The 16231-nt window shown below is 30.4% G+C and overlaps 3 protein-coding genes across 4 annotated transcripts; all 3 read right to left on the bottom strand.

The window, feature by feature from the left end:
- Window positions 1-4361: 4361 nt before the first annotated feature.
- Window positions 4362-7764, bottom strand: LOC135193657 (general odorant-binding protein 72-like). Its single transcript, XM_064217136.1, has 5 exons — window positions 7531-7764; window positions 6947-7022; window positions 6245-6333; window positions 5285-5396; window positions 4362-4549 (listed from the first exon to the last, which is right to left on the bottom strand). Exons 1-5 carry the CDS (start codon window positions 7633-7635, stop codon window positions 4461-4463), a joined length of 471 nt encoding a protein of 156 aa, XP_064073206.1. The 5' UTR covers window positions 7636-7764; the 3' UTR covers window positions 4362-4460.
- Window positions 7765-8322: 558 nt separating this feature from the next.
- LOC113399699 (general odorant-binding protein 19a-like) lies at window positions 8323-10237 on the bottom strand. Its single transcript, XM_064217137.1, has 4 exons — window positions 9783-10237; window positions 9361-9449; window positions 8888-8999; window positions 8323-8463 (listed from the first exon to the last, which is right to left on the bottom strand). Exons 1-4 carry the CDS (start codon window positions 9856-9858, stop codon window positions 8375-8377), a joined length of 366 nt encoding a protein of 121 aa, XP_064073207.1. The 5' UTR covers window positions 9859-10237; the 3' UTR covers window positions 8323-8374.
- A 1290-nt stretch (window positions 10238-11527) lies between these two features.
- LOC113399643 (general odorant-binding protein lush-like) lies at window positions 11528-15985 on the bottom strand. Of its 2 annotated transcripts, none has more exons than XM_026638821.2 (5): window positions 15767-15985; window positions 14021-14096; window positions 12401-12489; window positions 11749-11860; window positions 11528-11648 (listed from the first exon to the last, which is right to left on the bottom strand). In XM_026638821.2, the coding sequence occupies exons 1-5, from the start codon at window positions 15908-15910 to the stop codon at window positions 11560-11562; spliced, it is 510 nt and encodes a 169-aa protein (XP_026494606.2). In that variant the 5' UTR covers window positions 15911-15985; the 3' UTR covers window positions 11528-11559. The 2 variants fall into 2 exon arrangements, with proteins under 2 accessions (XP_026494606.2, XP_064073205.1); XM_064217135.1 differs by lacking the exon at window positions 15767-15985 and adding an exon at window positions 14375-14623.
- Between the last annotated feature and the right edge of the window lie 246 nt (window positions 15986-16231).

Below are 16231 nucleotides of genomic sequence, written 5' to 3'. Positions count from 1 at the left end.
GAATCAGTGGGCCACCCAAACGGGCCTTAAAGATGTAATTGAGGCCTCATTCTCACTTGTTAAGAGACGGCGTATATATAAAGTAATTTTGGTCACAAAAACTCACGTTCGAAATTCAAATGAGACCGATTTCGATGAGGTAATAATTGATGAGTTTATAATTAATTTGTTAGCAAATATATTTTTTATCAGTTATATACAATGTACCTTCTATTAGAATCTCTATGACCTTTCAACATTGCCAATGCTCTTTTAACGTTGATTTATTGTATAAAGATTCGAGCATCTTGAAATGGAGTAACTTGTTTGACTAAAATTCATATGTTGAAGCCAAATAAATAAAAGAAAAAAACTTGGGATTTTATTTATTTTCCGGAGTAGGTACAACAATTATCAACCTAGGTACTCTATTACAAAATCATAAATACAAGCGGAATATTTATAAAATTGATAAACTATAGTTATTTTAATTTTTACTTTAACAAAGAAAATATATTTCAAATTATGACGATTTAGTTAAATTAAATTATAAGAATAAAATAAGATATCTTTGGAACGAAAAAAATAACGTGATGATACACAAGTTTTTGAAAAATTAAAAAATCATAAATTTAATAAAATACAATGTGAAATAAGTAAAATATTTATAAAATTTATACATATATACATCAATTCATATTCATATGTTTGTATCAGATGCTGGAACGATTATACGAATCATATTCAAATGGAATGACGTACAGTATAAATGACATCGGATTGTTATTAAAAATATATATTAATTCACGCCGAACGACGCTTAGTAGATTAAAACCTAATTTATTAGAGACCATATTGAACCATGAACAGTAATGAGGGGAAAAATCTATGATGACTCAGATCTACCACTAACCAAATATAAGATACAGATAAAAAACAAAACAATAACATTGATGTTGGTATATTAATAAACTGCGAAACTGTTTGACCGATCACCGTTCACCATTATAGATGACTATTATACTAGATATGCATTTTTTCTAGTACTATGTTTTTAAACAATTCGCTGCCGGAGGACTTAGCTAGTTTTTGTTTTAGTGTAGTTAGTAGGTACATAAGTTCACCTTAAGCTTAGCACTATGTACACCACCTTTATATTTTTGTTATCAATCGAACCATTCAGAATGTTATATAAATTACTTCGAGTCTTTTAAGTTAAAAAATCCTCTCTTTATTTGTCGACAATTTACCGAACCGAAAGATTATACGGCTGAATATTCGGTATGATTTTTTATACAGATCTTATATTCCTTCACATGTGTATTCATATCTTCATATACTATACAGTAATAATGAACTAATATCAAAGCAAAAAAAATATGTTTAATAAATGCAAATACATGAATTATCGTTTAAAACCATGTATTTTTGAATGTAAATGTATTAATCCGCACATTTAATCTTGTAAATGAGCAATTTAATATACTATGGGTAATTTAAAAACGGTATTAAAAATAAGTTAACGTTTATACGGTATAATGTAACTGAACAATGCAGTAAATATACTAACTATATTAATGAATACAGATTTAGAAATGACCACAAAAGTTTGGAAGAATACCCTGCAGCCACTAAAACCGACGGCAAGTCACACTACGATTGGTCTTTCCCTACCCCAGCGTCCAGTCCAATCTACCCATTTTTTTTACAAATGATGACTGTTTTATATTTCAAGTAATGATAATTATTAATTAATAAAATTATTTCACTATTATAACGGCTCCTAATATCCGTTTACGGCGCTTTTCAGATGGCACGCCGCCATCTTTGCAACTGGATTTCATACAATGACTTTATTATGTCATAGTTTTTTTAAATTAGACATATACATTAGTGCATATTATGGTATTCCTACTTAGCTAAAAAAGTGCCGAAGTGATACTCTCTTCGGAATGTTTTAGCTATCTAGTAGCTAGTTAGCTTCAAGATTATAAAAAGAACGGACTGCGCTCTTTTGTAAAATAAAAACAGATTGAATGTCTGTAGCGTAAGCGTAGCGTAATATGCCATATGACTTCATACTATGAAGTCATATGGATAATCAAATGATATCAGTTAGTGTCTAACTTTTCTAACCGCGTATCTTGCGGAGCTGAGTGTTTCTGTTAGGAACAGTAAATGAAGACTCCACTGAGGTCCAACGCTATTCCTATAACACAGTAATATCGGCTACATCAATAAAGCCACCGTTTAATAATATATTTTCCTTTCCTTTAAGATTCGGTATGTTAAAAACTATATATTTGGTTTGTTGAGCATTCAAAACCAAATTATTTATTGTGAACTAATCGTGTATCTATCATTGTTATAGACTGTCACTGTTTATACTATTTAGTTTTTCTTCTGTCGACCTTAAAAATCAATCTCGTCAGCAAACAAAACTATATAACAAATACCTTTAACATAGAAAGGAAGATTATTTGTATATGCTAGAAATAGAAAAGGGCCCAAAATTGAACCTTGTGGAATACGCCACAAACCTTCGGTACTAAATTATTATGTACCTTTTGCCCGTAATTACACTGGTTCATTCGCCCTTCAAACCGGAACACAACAATACAGCGTGGGCAGTACCAACCCAGACAGGCTTACACACAGCCCTATGCAATAAAGCACCAAGTAAACAGTCCTTTTGAACAAACTGATAATTCTACTAACAAAATACTAAAATACTAGCTGTCGTTCAGGAGTTTGTCGTCAGGGTGTTAGGCACAATAAAGTTGTCTATGTCCTTCCTTAGAGTTCAAGCTTACTTCATATCAAATTACATGAAATTCCGTTCAATAGTTTCACCGTGAAAGAACAGCAGACAGAGAGACAGAGTTCTTTCGCATTTATAACATTAGGATAGATTGAAACTGACAGAGTACAGGAAATGGATTGAACTGTAAGTTAGTTCACTTTATCGTGCCGCTTTAGGCTGTTGAATAGCAAGATAATGTGGGCAACCAGTTTCTTCTTATTCCATTTAATATATTTATTATATAGCTTTTTAATTTGTAATTGAATAAGGACGGTTATTGTGATAACGCAATACAGTATTGTAGTATTTTGCAAGACAACCGCATAGTTAATAATAACGTATGTAGAATACGGAACTATAGGGATTATAGGGAACAGTTATTTAAATTTATTCTGGCTTAAATATATAATTAAATTTAATATTCATAGTAACTAAGCATAAAATATTAAAAAATAATATAAAATAACTATGATAAATTATTTGATAATATAATTTAGGTCACAATGTCCATTAGAAACAAAACGACCCCGACTTCATGCCTCGACGTCTTCAATCACTATAAAGGCTCATTCTCATTAATCTAAATAAAGTATAGCTTATTGATATGCAATATCCAAGGAGTTTTCCTGTGTAAATATTCTGTCAAAATCTAGACCGAAACGTTAGCGTTAAAAGCAATGTATATTACACAAAGAATTGTATCCTACGTTTTATTCTAGCTGCACTATTTGTCGTTATTAATAATTGCAGATAGAGATAGTTAATTGATATATGAACACTTTATGAACAAACTATCTTTTAGGCAACGATAACGAAAATATAAATTTAAAAAAATCTATATGTTATTTCAAAAATAACTCTTTATAAAATTCTACCACCCAGTAAATATAAATTAAAATTAAATTATTAAAAATGCTAATTAATTATGTTAAGGTATTTGTCTATTATTAATATATTTATTGTTTTTCTTGTTAAACAATAATGCTAATTTTAATAATGTATACTATACATAAGCATGCATGTTAAAATAATACCTACATATTTTAGATAACCTGTACCTTGATAATTACAAGTCACGAGAACTCTACAATTACACACTAGGCAGCAGAGGAAACATGACGTAGCGTTTTGTTACAAAGAATCACGTTAAATCCCACTTTTTGTGAATATCTATGTAACCTTCAATGCTAACGACAATAATAACTTCAACCTCACAGTACCTTGAAGACGAATCGAATTGATCAAAAAACCGCCAAAACGATTTGACTGTGTGAGTGATTAACTAGAATCATCTTAATGTTTCTTGTGTGAAAACTGAAAAATTGACTATTATATGTTTGCTTTGTTCAAGTCTCGGTAGCAAAACTCATCACACATTCTACCACCAAACAACAATATTTAGTATTGTTGCGTTCCGATTAGAAGGGTCAGTGAGTAAGATTAACAGTGCCAACAGTTGTGGGCGGTGGTAACTGCTTGCCATCAGATAGCATGTTAAACAACACATTTGAAATTAAAAATAGTTACACAAAAAATGATAATGAAATAATAGGATAAAATTAAAACATCATTTACAAAATTACAATCTATTATTTATTCATGGATCTTTTTAGGTATTATTGTTAAAGTTACATTGCAGTAGTATTAAAAAAATAGTGATATATTCAATTTGAATACATTAAGGAAATAGAAAGTTCTTAGGATTGTCGTCGTATATACATTTTGCTGTCCAGTATGACGCTTCACAAATGTCTTTGTATTTTTTGGCTGTAAAGCAAAGAAAACTATTAAAATACATCATTTGGTTAAAATCGAAATATACTTTATTTAAGCAAAGTTTCGCAGTTTGAATCATTACTTCACAAGATCACATTAAATATAATGCTTTGCAATTAACATTACATAATACATACATAAATGTGTCATTAATTTAGTATAAATAATATAATAAATTCAGGATGTAGATTTACCGTGGAAAATCCGCAAGAAACTTCGTATTTACTCATAAATGAAATTTACAAAAATTGATTAAATACAATTCCATTATTATATAGACTGTCTGAAAATCAACAAATACTAATGCATATCATTAATATACTTTTCATAAACCCTGGAGTGTGTAGCGTATAAGTAGATAAATATTATAATTTAAAAAAGTTACTAAAACCCGAAGTACCTAATCAGCTTATTTCAAAAAGTTTTAATGGATTAAGAAACAAAATTAGCGACTATAAAAATAGATTACCAATATTAATATGTCTAGACTTTTATAAGTATTAAGGTAGTAATTGTTGATGCCTAAAATCATACAGCTACAGATAATAAAATATATTCAATTTTAAATATAATTTATAATAAATATATATATATATTGTCATTTTAATTACGCGAAACGTGTCCATTTTGGTTTTGAAAATAAGATTTAACACCTATTGCTATGTACTCGTACATCAGCTCTTCTTAAGATCTAAATTTCACTTATAGGAACATTAAAAAACTTACATATATCTTTACATTTTTCAATTGAAGATTTCATAGCGTCCTTCATGTCCGCGGGAAACATAATATCCACTTGTTTTATTGAAGCTTCGTAGTTTAACTTATTATTTTTTACCTCAAACAAAACATACACTTACAAAGTATACAAGGAGCTGGCCACCTGAATTTTTAATTATGTATTTTTTAATATGTGGCAACAAAATTACAACAAACTCTAAAAAAACATATTTTTCATATTCCTGTTAGTTTCATACAATTGTCATTTTTTAATCTGTCAGCTATTAATTTTTTATCTTGTGTATGACATGTAATGCGACCCTTTACCCACATATACGGCAATACTTTATGTTTACAATGACTACTTTTATAATAGAATAGATAAATTACTTAAATAAAATATATACACGAATAAAATATGTATAGTTCTCATCGTCGTCAAGAGTGTCTGTGGTAAGATTTGAATTTTGCGCCCCCAAGAAAAGAAATGACACATCAACAGCTCTTACTATTTTTATGATGGGAACGAATACAACGCGAGTTTGTTTCATGCCATGACTATAATGGTAATTGAATATTTATTTGTGATTGCATATTACTTGAACTGTGTGTGAGTGTGCTCCAACCCCTAGCAGCGCTGATAGTTGTGTTTTAGCTTTATAATTGTTTTCCAGAATATAAAAATAAATCATATGCGAAAATTATATTTTGTTGTTACAAAAAGTAACAAATAGATTTATAACAGATATAAAAAATATATACACATCGATTTCATCAAATCGTGATCGTGATTTATTTTATTACATAAATAAAGTAAATCGTGCAGTGCTTGTATATAATACAATTTATTATTAGATAATTCTTATAACTCATTACTATATCACAGACGTATTTACGTAAGGACTTATACAAATGTGATAGTTCTTGATTTTTTTTAAAGTAAAATAATATAATATTTGTACGTACAATCTGCGACATTTGATAGATGCATGCAATATAGCACATTACATTTTTTTCCTGGATAAATTTTCCTTTTTCAATATCTCCCACCATATCTGTAAAATTCGTTATTGTATTATAATCCAATACACTCTATATAAATAACGTATTACTAATTGTATTTTATTTATATATGTACATTGTAATAAATATTTAATCCTATTCTTATCACAGGAGTAACAACAAATTTAAAAAAATGAGATTTAATTGACACGATATCATAAGTAGAAATCTTGATTAATCTTTGTACGAAGTATATTATGGATTCGTAAAAAAATGGCGTTATAAATGGTGGCAGGTCTATTGACAAGTCGCATGGAGTATGTAATTCCAAGGTATGTTACTACTTAACTTGACTTCGTCTTCAATTGAACTAGGCTATTGAGAAGTCTTTTACTTTAATTTTGTAGTGATACTAGTTTAGCGGTGCGTTTCTGTTGTTGTTGACAATTAACATACTAACTCATTAGTATCGCAACTGTGAAGTTATTAAATTAAATTATTTACTTTTTCAAGTAAACTCTTGCAAACTCAAATTCTTCATAGTGAGTCCATAGTTATAAAAGTCAGATTGAGTTTAAAGTAGAGCTACCATATCTATCGAGAAGCTTCGGTAGAGAAATCTTAATAGTGACCAACTTTATCAACTAAATTACATAATATTTTTACCTTCTGTGACATCATTCTTGCCCATACAATTATTTTTTAACATTTTAGTTGACTTTTTTAATTGCTGTCTTGTCATCTAAAATAATATTAACATTTTAAAATAATGAGGCGTATAAAATTATAGAAAATTACGACAAAATGTTTTAGAGATTGCAGACCAAATGAAACTTAGATACGACTGCATAGGCATTAATAATAGTTATTTACTGGCGCATGAAGTACGTAGCAAATTGGGTGTAATCACGGTAATGGTACATTTTAATGAGTTACATGGAATTTTAAGTATTAGTATCAACACTATATAAACACAAATCGGGCCAGTTTTGTAACAATACCAGCCATTCTAGTAGACGTGTTTCTTACTCGAGCTTATAAAATGGGTATTTCTTCGTAAGGAATTCATTTAAAAAATAATATATAGGTATATATATTATCTGAAAAGTGTTTTATAAAATTACAATTAAGATTGTTGCTGATGTTAATAAGTTCAATTCGTTGAATATTTATAAAGGCAATTATATGTAAGAATTACTTTTTTCAATAAATTTAATATTTATAAAAAATAAAGTAAATATCAAACTCACACTGTCGGTACCGGCGGCTAAAACTGTAAGAACTATGAATATAGAAAAATCTTTTCGAACCATTTCACTCAGTTTGCTTAGAATCTGGCCAACAGATGAATGCATAAATGCGATCCCAGAGTTATAAAGACAAGTTGATTATAGCTTGTAGTCATTTACGAGGTAAATCTATGTATTTGTTTTCTTAGGTTAGTACTTTGTCTGTTTACCTTATGAATTATACATTCGGTCCAGATTCCATAAGCCCATTGATTATTAATGTGTATATATATTTTTTAAGTTCTCGTCACTCGTGGCCTTGTCGCTTGACAGTCAATAGTGGAAGTCCCCGATTTTCATATAATAAAAGTGCAAGTTCTAAATCAAATCAAGAAATGGCACAGAAAACCGGGAGTCATTAAAACATACTAAAGTTACACGCTTCTGTATTATAAAAAATGTTGTGAAATATTTATTTACTAAAAGTTATTATATACTATAACTTTAACTTGGTGTTAGGAATATGTTAATGAAACCCGTTTGGATAGGTTAAGAGAAATATATTCAACTAAAAAGAACTATTAATGATTATCAATTTTAAATTTTAATAGCGAACGTTCTCCAATCTAGAATCCTTCCTCACTGTGCGTGAATTCGGCTGGTTTATTGATTCTACAGAATATATTATTTATTTTTAAGTAAAAGATAACATGTTTAATATAAATAATGAGTTTTATTGTTTGTTATATTAAGAAAATAAAAGAAAAACAATACTACATCGTAATATTAAATTATTTTGACAAAGTTTCTACCACACAATATATTTTTAGTTATCTTCCAAAATATTTCAGTTGGTTAAATAATTTCAAGGAAATATAAAATTGTCGGGATTGTCATCGTAGTGGCATTTCGCTGCACGGAATATTCCTTCACACCCGTCCTCATAATTAGTTTCTGAAAGTATTTCGTTGATTATCCTTTATTATATTCAGAATTACCTATTATACGAATTTTAATTTATGAAATTTATGAACAGCTAATCAACTGATTATTTATTAAATATAAAGATCTAGCCACTTAATTTTTTGACTTAATATTAAAAAAAAATAAAAACAAATATAATCTATTTTGTATTTTTTGTTGTCTTTACTTTTAGTCGTCTCACGATTTGACATAAGACATATTGTAAGCAAGAGCGTCGCTCGCTCATACTAATGCACGTGGATAATATTTAAACGCAGGTTCGCTCTTAGAGAGTATATAAATCTGTACTATAATAAAAAATATGAACACTTATAAAATATTAACGACCTTACATTTTTTAAATGCTGTTATGGTTTCAGAATTGTATAACTTCTTTAAATTTAAATATACTTACGAACTAAAATACATTTTGCCACGGATTTCTTAACGGGTTCTCTTATTTCCACAGGATAAAGGATATCAATTTGCTTCCAAATCAAGTCCTTATCTAATCTATCATTTTTCACCTGAAAATATTCATACTTATGCCATAGTTAAATTACAATTTATATTAAAAAAAAAACATTTTGCGCCGTACTGTTTCAAACAGAGAAGCTCCTTATGGACTCGTAGGGTGGTGAGATCGTGATGGCGCCAACTAAAGTAATTTTTGATAATCGTTTTCATAAATCGAACACGTAATCGCCTTATAAACACCCATCAGGAATAAAGAATATAGTTAACGTTAGACGGACGTAAAAGTCAAATAATCTCTACACTCATAGTTAATACCAAATAAATAGGTTAACAGCGAACTTTATTGTGATATTAGCGAAATTATAGTGACAAAGACAAAAAACTTCTATTTAAAGTATATATTATACTTACAACTTGAGCAAATTTATATACACATGCAATGTAACACATTACGTCGTGGTCTTCTAGAAAAACTCCTTGCTCGATTTTACCAACTTTATCTGTAATAAAAAAAAAAAACGGTACGTTCAGTTATTCACAAACACAATTCAGTTAGAATATTATATATGAAAATGAACCTTAATTAATAACTACGGTATATATATATTTATTACTATCGAGTTATATCGTTTGTTTTCAGAACAAGATCAACGACTTTGTTCGAAAAAAAGATCAATTGTAATATTTTATGATCGATATAAAAATATAAACAAACTATATATATAATATCATTTATTCAACAAACCACGAAGTATTTATATACCTATACATATATTTAAATCAGATTTAATAACTCATTAATATGAGTTGAAATATATTTAAAGTTCTCATACCATTAGTAACGCCATTTTTAGGCATACATTGATTTTTCATAATTGTCATTGTCTTCTTTACTTGAGCTCTCGACATCTATTCGAAAAATAATTTAGTTTTTACTATTTTTAATATTATATCATAGTCAAAATAATTAAAAACACTTACCCCAACAACAAAGTTAGACACTGTAATCGAAAAATAAAACAAAATAACAATTTTGAAATTCATTTGCATATTATAAGGACAACTTATGTGAAACAGAATCTACTTCTGAAGAATCAAATGAAATCGTCGGCAGCTGTTATAGAACTGTCATAACACATCACAAATAAGGCGTATCAGGTACTTTTGGAACATCATTTACCAAATTTTGGAGAACCTATGTTTAATAAAGATAATTGTACATTATCTAAACGTTTCCGTGCATTGAACATATAATTTGTATTTAAAAACACAACCTATTGTTATATCATTTACCTCTTGAACAGAAATCAAACGTCATTTTTTTTTTTTATCGGTAGACGGACGATCAAATAGGTCACCTGATGGTAAGTGGTCACTACCGCCGGCGGTGTAAGAAATATTAACCATTCCTTACATCACCAATGCGCCACCAACCTCTAAGTTCTAAGAACTAAGATGTTATGTCCCTTGTGCCTGTAGTTACACTGGCTTACCCTTCAAACCGGAACACAACAATACTGAGTACTGCTGTTAGGCGGTAGAATATCTAATGAGTGGATGGTACCTACCCAGACGGGCTTGCACAAAGCCCTACCACCAAGAATATCTTTTAATTGTTGATAATATTTAATATGAACAAATTCAGAAATATTCTTACGTGTCCATACGGCTATTCAATTATTGTTGAAAATAAGCCAGTGAACATTGTCAGTTTTCTTTAAGCCATTGCTTTTGACACAACATATATTTTACTCCATTCTTGTCTACATCTAGCGACATGCATCGTATTTTTATACGCTCTCGATTTTGTAACATCCTGTGTGAATTTAAATTGACTTCCTTATTTACGTTTCATATTAAAATAACTTCAAGTCTTACGTGGTACAACAGGAGTATATTTAACGACGGTTATGATTTATTTATTGAATAAAATGAATAAATATCTTCATTATTTAATCGAAATTAAAGAGAAAGACTTCCTCTCCTTTTAAGAATTTGGATTTTCATACCCCTTTCCTACTACGTGTTAGTAGATACGCCTGATCCGTGCGTAAGAATATATGTATTTTGCCACGGACAGATGTTTTTCTCGAAAGTTTTATCTTTAGTTCAAATTTCATCAAAATACATCCCGTATTTTGATGAAATTTGATATCTTGAATCCCAAGAAAGGACATAGTTTCTACGCTAAATCTACACATGCCTAACTGCCTAACACGCACACGAGGCCACGGGTGGAAACTAATGATACTATATATATGTATAATTAAAATCTTTACACTAAACTACTAAACATAAAAAATAAGTTTAACAGATTAATAGTTTTTAATCAAAAGAATAATCGCTGTGATCACTTTTATCGGCATAATTATGTACATATGTTTATTTTATATTTTACGTTGATCAAATTAAGGACATCATACTATAAAATTTATACAGTTCCTTTAAATTTATTTTATTTAAACTTTAATTTATTAACTGTTTCGGTATATTATGATATACAACATACCATATTTTAAAGCATTATAGCATACTAGCATATTTTAAGTTGAACACTTGAATGTAATAAATAAAAGAATTGTTAAACAATACCATTTATTGAACTACAATTCACGGAAAAACAAAATTTTTCGGATCGTGATCATACATACACTTGGCTGTCCAATACGAGGCTTCACATACATCTTTATATTTCTTACCTGAAAAAAAAAAAACATTTTTTGTTTATAAACACTTACTCTACACTTTGTGATTTCAAAAATGACTTTGAGATAATTTTTGTAACAATAGATATCATACCAACATCCTTGCACTTTTCTGCGGCAGCCTTCACTGCATCTTTCATATCAGGCGGAAACATCAAATCCACTTGTTTTATTACAGCCTCATAGCTTAGTTTATTGTTTTTTATCTACAAAACACAATTTACCTCAAAGATATTTAAAATTTAATTTTTAAACTGTGATTTGATTAAATTTTAAAATCGTATAAAAACAGTCTAAATCTAAAATACAGATAATTTAAAGTCCGATAAAAAGTGTTATTAGCTATTTATATGATGCATTTATTGTTTTTTATTCTGTGAATTAAATACTCGTGATTTAGATTTCGATGCTGGATTTATTCAAAGTCATTCTTATTCATGGAATAAGCTTCCACAGAGCAACTTGGACTTAATATAAATTAGTTGTAGGTTCAATTTCGGCTGAATAGAACGTTTTGATATTATATATTTATAGTTTATGAAATAAACAACTCTCCTTATTGGCACGTCTATTTTATTACTACTATTTTATTTCCCTTTTTAAATATCTGTCACAAAATTTTATTGAAGAAGAACATAGATAGTTCCGTGTGTATACGGAAAAATGTCCTTTAACCTCGTCCACACGAGTTAATTTTAATACCAATAGCAATTTATCTGCAAATAATGGTAAACAGAAAGACTTACAACTTGAGTCATCGAATATATGCAGGCGATGTAACACATAACATTTCTCTCTTCTAAGAACTTTCCTTGCTCTATTTTTCCGACTTGCTCTGTAAAAATAACAAATATTAATTTTCCTTTGATGATTATTGTTAATACAAAGCAAAAGTAATAAGTACTATATTATGTACAAGTCATATATATGTAAGTATTACATAACTTACATTATTAAGTTACGTAAATGTTATAGGAGAAGGTGGTAATGTGGCCCCTGCAGGTATATTGGCCCCCTTGTATTTTTATGATTTACAAACGCGCCATATAGTATAATTTACGTGCAACGCGGGGCTCTTGTGACAGCTACCAAATAGTAACCAACAAATCTGTGAGATGGCGTAATGCTCATTTGTTATTTGGAGTCATTCGAAACATGCAACGGCAAACATTTATAATTGCGCTGCATTTTATTATTATTTTTTCGGAAAAACTAAGTTTTACGTTAGGTGACTTGGACATTGTTTTTGTGAAATGTTTCCCTACTGGATTTTGGCGGTAATTATGCAAAACCATTTTACAATTATATGTATTGTAGTTTCTTTATATACTCATTAATACTTGTAATTTGGTCCCCTCATATTGTTCCTATTATGGCCCCGGGGGCCATATAACATGTATGAGCTATATATCATTTCTGCATCAATTATTTTTTAATCCGATTTCAGATGCCACGACTCAGTCTACTACTCCCATCTTCGAAGAAGAGGAAAACATGGGATTCTGATCAAATGAAAATGCCAGTTGACGCTGTAAGAACAAAGGTCATGGGCTACAAAAAGGCTGTAAAAATGTTTTCTGTGCCAAAGTCAACGTTGAAACGATTAGTGAAGGACTCTGAAGAGTCTTTAGTCACTTGTGCATAAACCTCTTGGTAGAAAGCCCGTACATCCACCTGTCCTGGAAAAACTTAGTAGGATGGATGTTAGAAAAATGGCCTATCAGCTGACTTTTAAAAACCATATCCAAAATCAATTTAAAAATAAAGTAGCAGGATGTGCTTGATTGGATCATTTTTTGAGACGACACAAAAACTATTTATCCCTACTCAGTCCCTGAGGTCAGAACTAGGACTTCTAATCGTGGAAGAAAAGCTACAACAGCAAAAGTGATCACCTTATAAAAATCTATTAACTGAATCGTTGCGCTTAGCTGAGACTCGTGGACGTGGACGAGGTAGTGGACGTGGACGAGGCGGTGGACGCGGCCTTAAACGTGGTGAAGTGGGCAGCGGGAGCAGTGCTAATCGTCGACGCCAGAGAGTCAGTATATCCAGCCGTAGCTCTGAAAGTGATGCAGGAGTAGAAACTCACTCTAAATATTATAAGAACCGTTTTAATCCAAATGAAGATACGTGAGGCCTCAAAAACAAAGTAGGGGGCCACATTACCACCTTCTCCTATACTAACTGAACTATCTCTTTTACCCCTTACATTTATATTAGCATTACATTTACCCTCTAGCTTTCTGCAAGTGGTAAATAATGAGAAAAAATAATAATTTAAGCAACTACGAGGTGGACGATTCTAGAACAATTAATGAATTTTACGAAAACACAGTATTTTATAAATCTGAAACATAGTATACCTTCAGTAACATCGTTCTTCGGAATACAAGATTTTTTGATAAGTTTCCCAGAATTCTTAAGTTGTTGCCTTGTCATCTTTTCATTTTAAGGTGAAAATGCCAAATGTCCATATTCAAGTGGGAGAAGTCATGCAAAAGTGAGATGGTATTATACATAAAAGGTTAAGTAACAATTTGTACATGTGCCCCACTAATGGAATATCCTTTCCTCTTAAAATTTAGGTTTGGAGCGTATCACACGCTACTCCAATGTGACACAAATTTTATTCAACCCATACAGATTTACTTGAACACCGAACACGAGATATGCATATGTAATTATAAAAATATATTAAGCACATTAAAGTTTGTTACATTATTTAAAAACTTACTATGTAGACTTATGAGACAATATTGTAGTCCACCGCAGCATCAGGAGCTCTTTAGAAGTAGATTTATAGTTTCATGATTATCTTAAAAACTTATATACTTTGTGGTAGATATTTGGGCAAAAACATTTGAGTAGGTTAGACCAACTGATCAGATTCTATAATTAAAAGTAAAGTCATATCGACATTTCTAGTTTAGCCTTGCCTTTACTATAAATGTTATAAACTGAGATATACCTAGTCACCGAACGAGATTAACACAGAGTTTTGGTTTAAACCTACGTTCTTCAGTTGGAAGTTTTAAATGTATCATCTGGGCTCTTGTTAGGACAATACCCCGGTTTATCATATTCAGTAAAAGCAATAGAAAATCCGATACAAAAACTTTTAATAGTAGAATCTAGGATGAGTGGCTCACACCTGCCTAAACGTGCTTGTAAGTAACCAAGTACGTAGGTTTTTAAGATAATCATCAATCACTCCTAAAGTGGTACTCTTACTGCTATCTTATAGAGAAAATATTGTATTCCACGGTATTTTTTTATAATATCGGTTGGCGGGTGGGTAGATTGGTCACCTGTTGGTTAACAATACACCGCCAACTTGCAGAACTAAATTGGTATGCCCCTTATGTCTGTAATTTCACTGGCTTACTCAACCTTCAAGCCGGAATACTCCGGAATATTGATGTTTATCGGTAGAATATAAGATGAGTGGGTGATTTCTATCCAGACGGTATTGCACAAAGCCCTACCACCCAGTATAAAACAGCCATGATGATTCACGCACTCTATTTATACCTAAGGTTAAAGTGTTAATTTGTATACCTCGTTTAACCTTCATTTATTACAAAGAAATCATTTATAACGATTTATTTTAATAGCAAATGTATACCGCAATTACAGTTAGAGGTTAAGGATCACTGGTGTATGTAGGTATATCCTTTATGAATATAAAATGAGTTTGCCAATTAAAATAATAAGATACCACGTTTCCAGAAAATCTGACTACTTTGCCAAAATCAAAATATTCTTTATTAAATTTTACAAATTTTGGATTTTTTTGGAATTATAATTTTCCAGTTTTCAATTATTAATTTATAATTGAAGTAATAAAGCTACTGACAGAATAGAATGCAGATTCTACGGAGAAGAGCCGTTTTAAATTGTATAAGAAATCCTATAGTAGCTAATCCCATCATATAAGCGTAAACAAACACTGTCTGCCTTACTTACAACTTCGAAAAGAAAATATATTAATTATATTAGTAAACATATTTTTTATTTTTATTATAGACTTAAAAATAAAATGTTTTCTATCGCATCAACGGGACTCACGAGTAAATTGGCTGGTGTACTATTCTAAAAAAAATACTTACTGCGAAAATGACACTGCATTGATATAAACTTATAACAAAGATCAAATAAACAAAACTGGACTTCATATTACATGCGTAACGTAGTAGAAGGAATACTTGTAGGAACACTTTAAGTTCTCTTTTATAGAAGTCACAAAGTGACATTTGATTGATTGATTACTAATACGCCCTTTTATTACTGTCATCTCATATACTACACTACAATCTCGGTACACTATACTCTCGGTGTGTTCAGCAAGGCAAGACAGTATTTCACGTCGGCCCATCGTCTAAGACTATACAAGGCGCAAATTCGGCCTCACATGGAATACTGCTCTCACCTCTGGGCGGGTGCTCCCCAATACCAGCTCCTTCCATTTGACCGTATCCAACGTAGAGCGGCTCGAATTATCGACGATCAAGCCCTTTCCGATCTGCTTGATCCTTTGGCTTTGCGTAGAGATGTTGGATCGCTCTGCATCTTCT

This window comes from Vanessa tameamea, chromosome 15 (assembly GCF_037043105.1).
Source record: "Vanessa tameamea isolate UH-Manoa-2023 chromosome 15, ilVanTame1 primary haplotype, whole genome shotgun sequence".
Lineage (NCBI taxonomy): Eukaryota > Metazoa > Arthropoda > Insecta > Lepidoptera > Nymphalidae > Vanessa > Vanessa tameamea.
The sequence above is the reverse complement of the archived record's forward strand: the minus strand, read 5'-3'. Positions and strand labels throughout refer to the sequence as shown.

Excerpts from the sequence above, each read along its gene's own strand:
- LOC113399643 (XM_026638821.2), bottom strand. The coding sequence starts at position 15,910 with ATGTCACTTTGTGACTTCTATAAAAGAGAACTTAAAGTGTTCCTACAA. Across the intron at positions 14,097-15,766 it reads AATGCAGTGTCATTTTCGCA|ATGACAAGGCAACAACTTAA; the intron begins GTAAGTATTTTT and ends TAAAATGAAAAG. Across the intron at positions 12,490-14,020 it reads GAAGAACGATGTTACTGAAG|AGCAAGTCGGAAAAATAGAG; the intron begins GTATACTATGTT and ends TTATTTTTACAG.
- LOC135193657 (XM_064217136.1), bottom strand. The coding sequence starts at position 7,635 with ATGCATTCATCTGTTGGCCAGATTCTAAGCAAACTGAGTGAAATGGTT. Across the intron at positions 7,023-7,530 it reads TAGCCGCCGGTACCGACAGT|ATGACAAGACAGCAATTAAA; the intron begins GTGAGTTTGATA and ends ATATTATTTTAG. Across the intron at positions 6,334-6,946 it reads CAAGAATGATGTCACAGAAG|ATATGGTGGGAGATATTGAA; the intron begins GTAAAAATATTA and ends CGAATTTTACAG.
- LOC113399699 (XM_064217137.1), bottom strand. The coding sequence starts at position 9,858 with ATGTCGAGAGCTCAAGTAAAGAAGACAATGACAATTATGAAAAATCAA. Across the intron at positions 9,000-9,360 it reads TATATAAATTTGCTCAAGTT|GTGAAAAATGATAGATTAGA; the intron begins GTAAGTATAATA and ends GAATATTTTCAG. Across the intron at positions 8,464-8,887 it reads GGCAAAATGTATTTTAGTTC|AAACTAATTATGAGGACGGG; the intron begins GTAAGTATATTT and ends AAATACTTTCAG.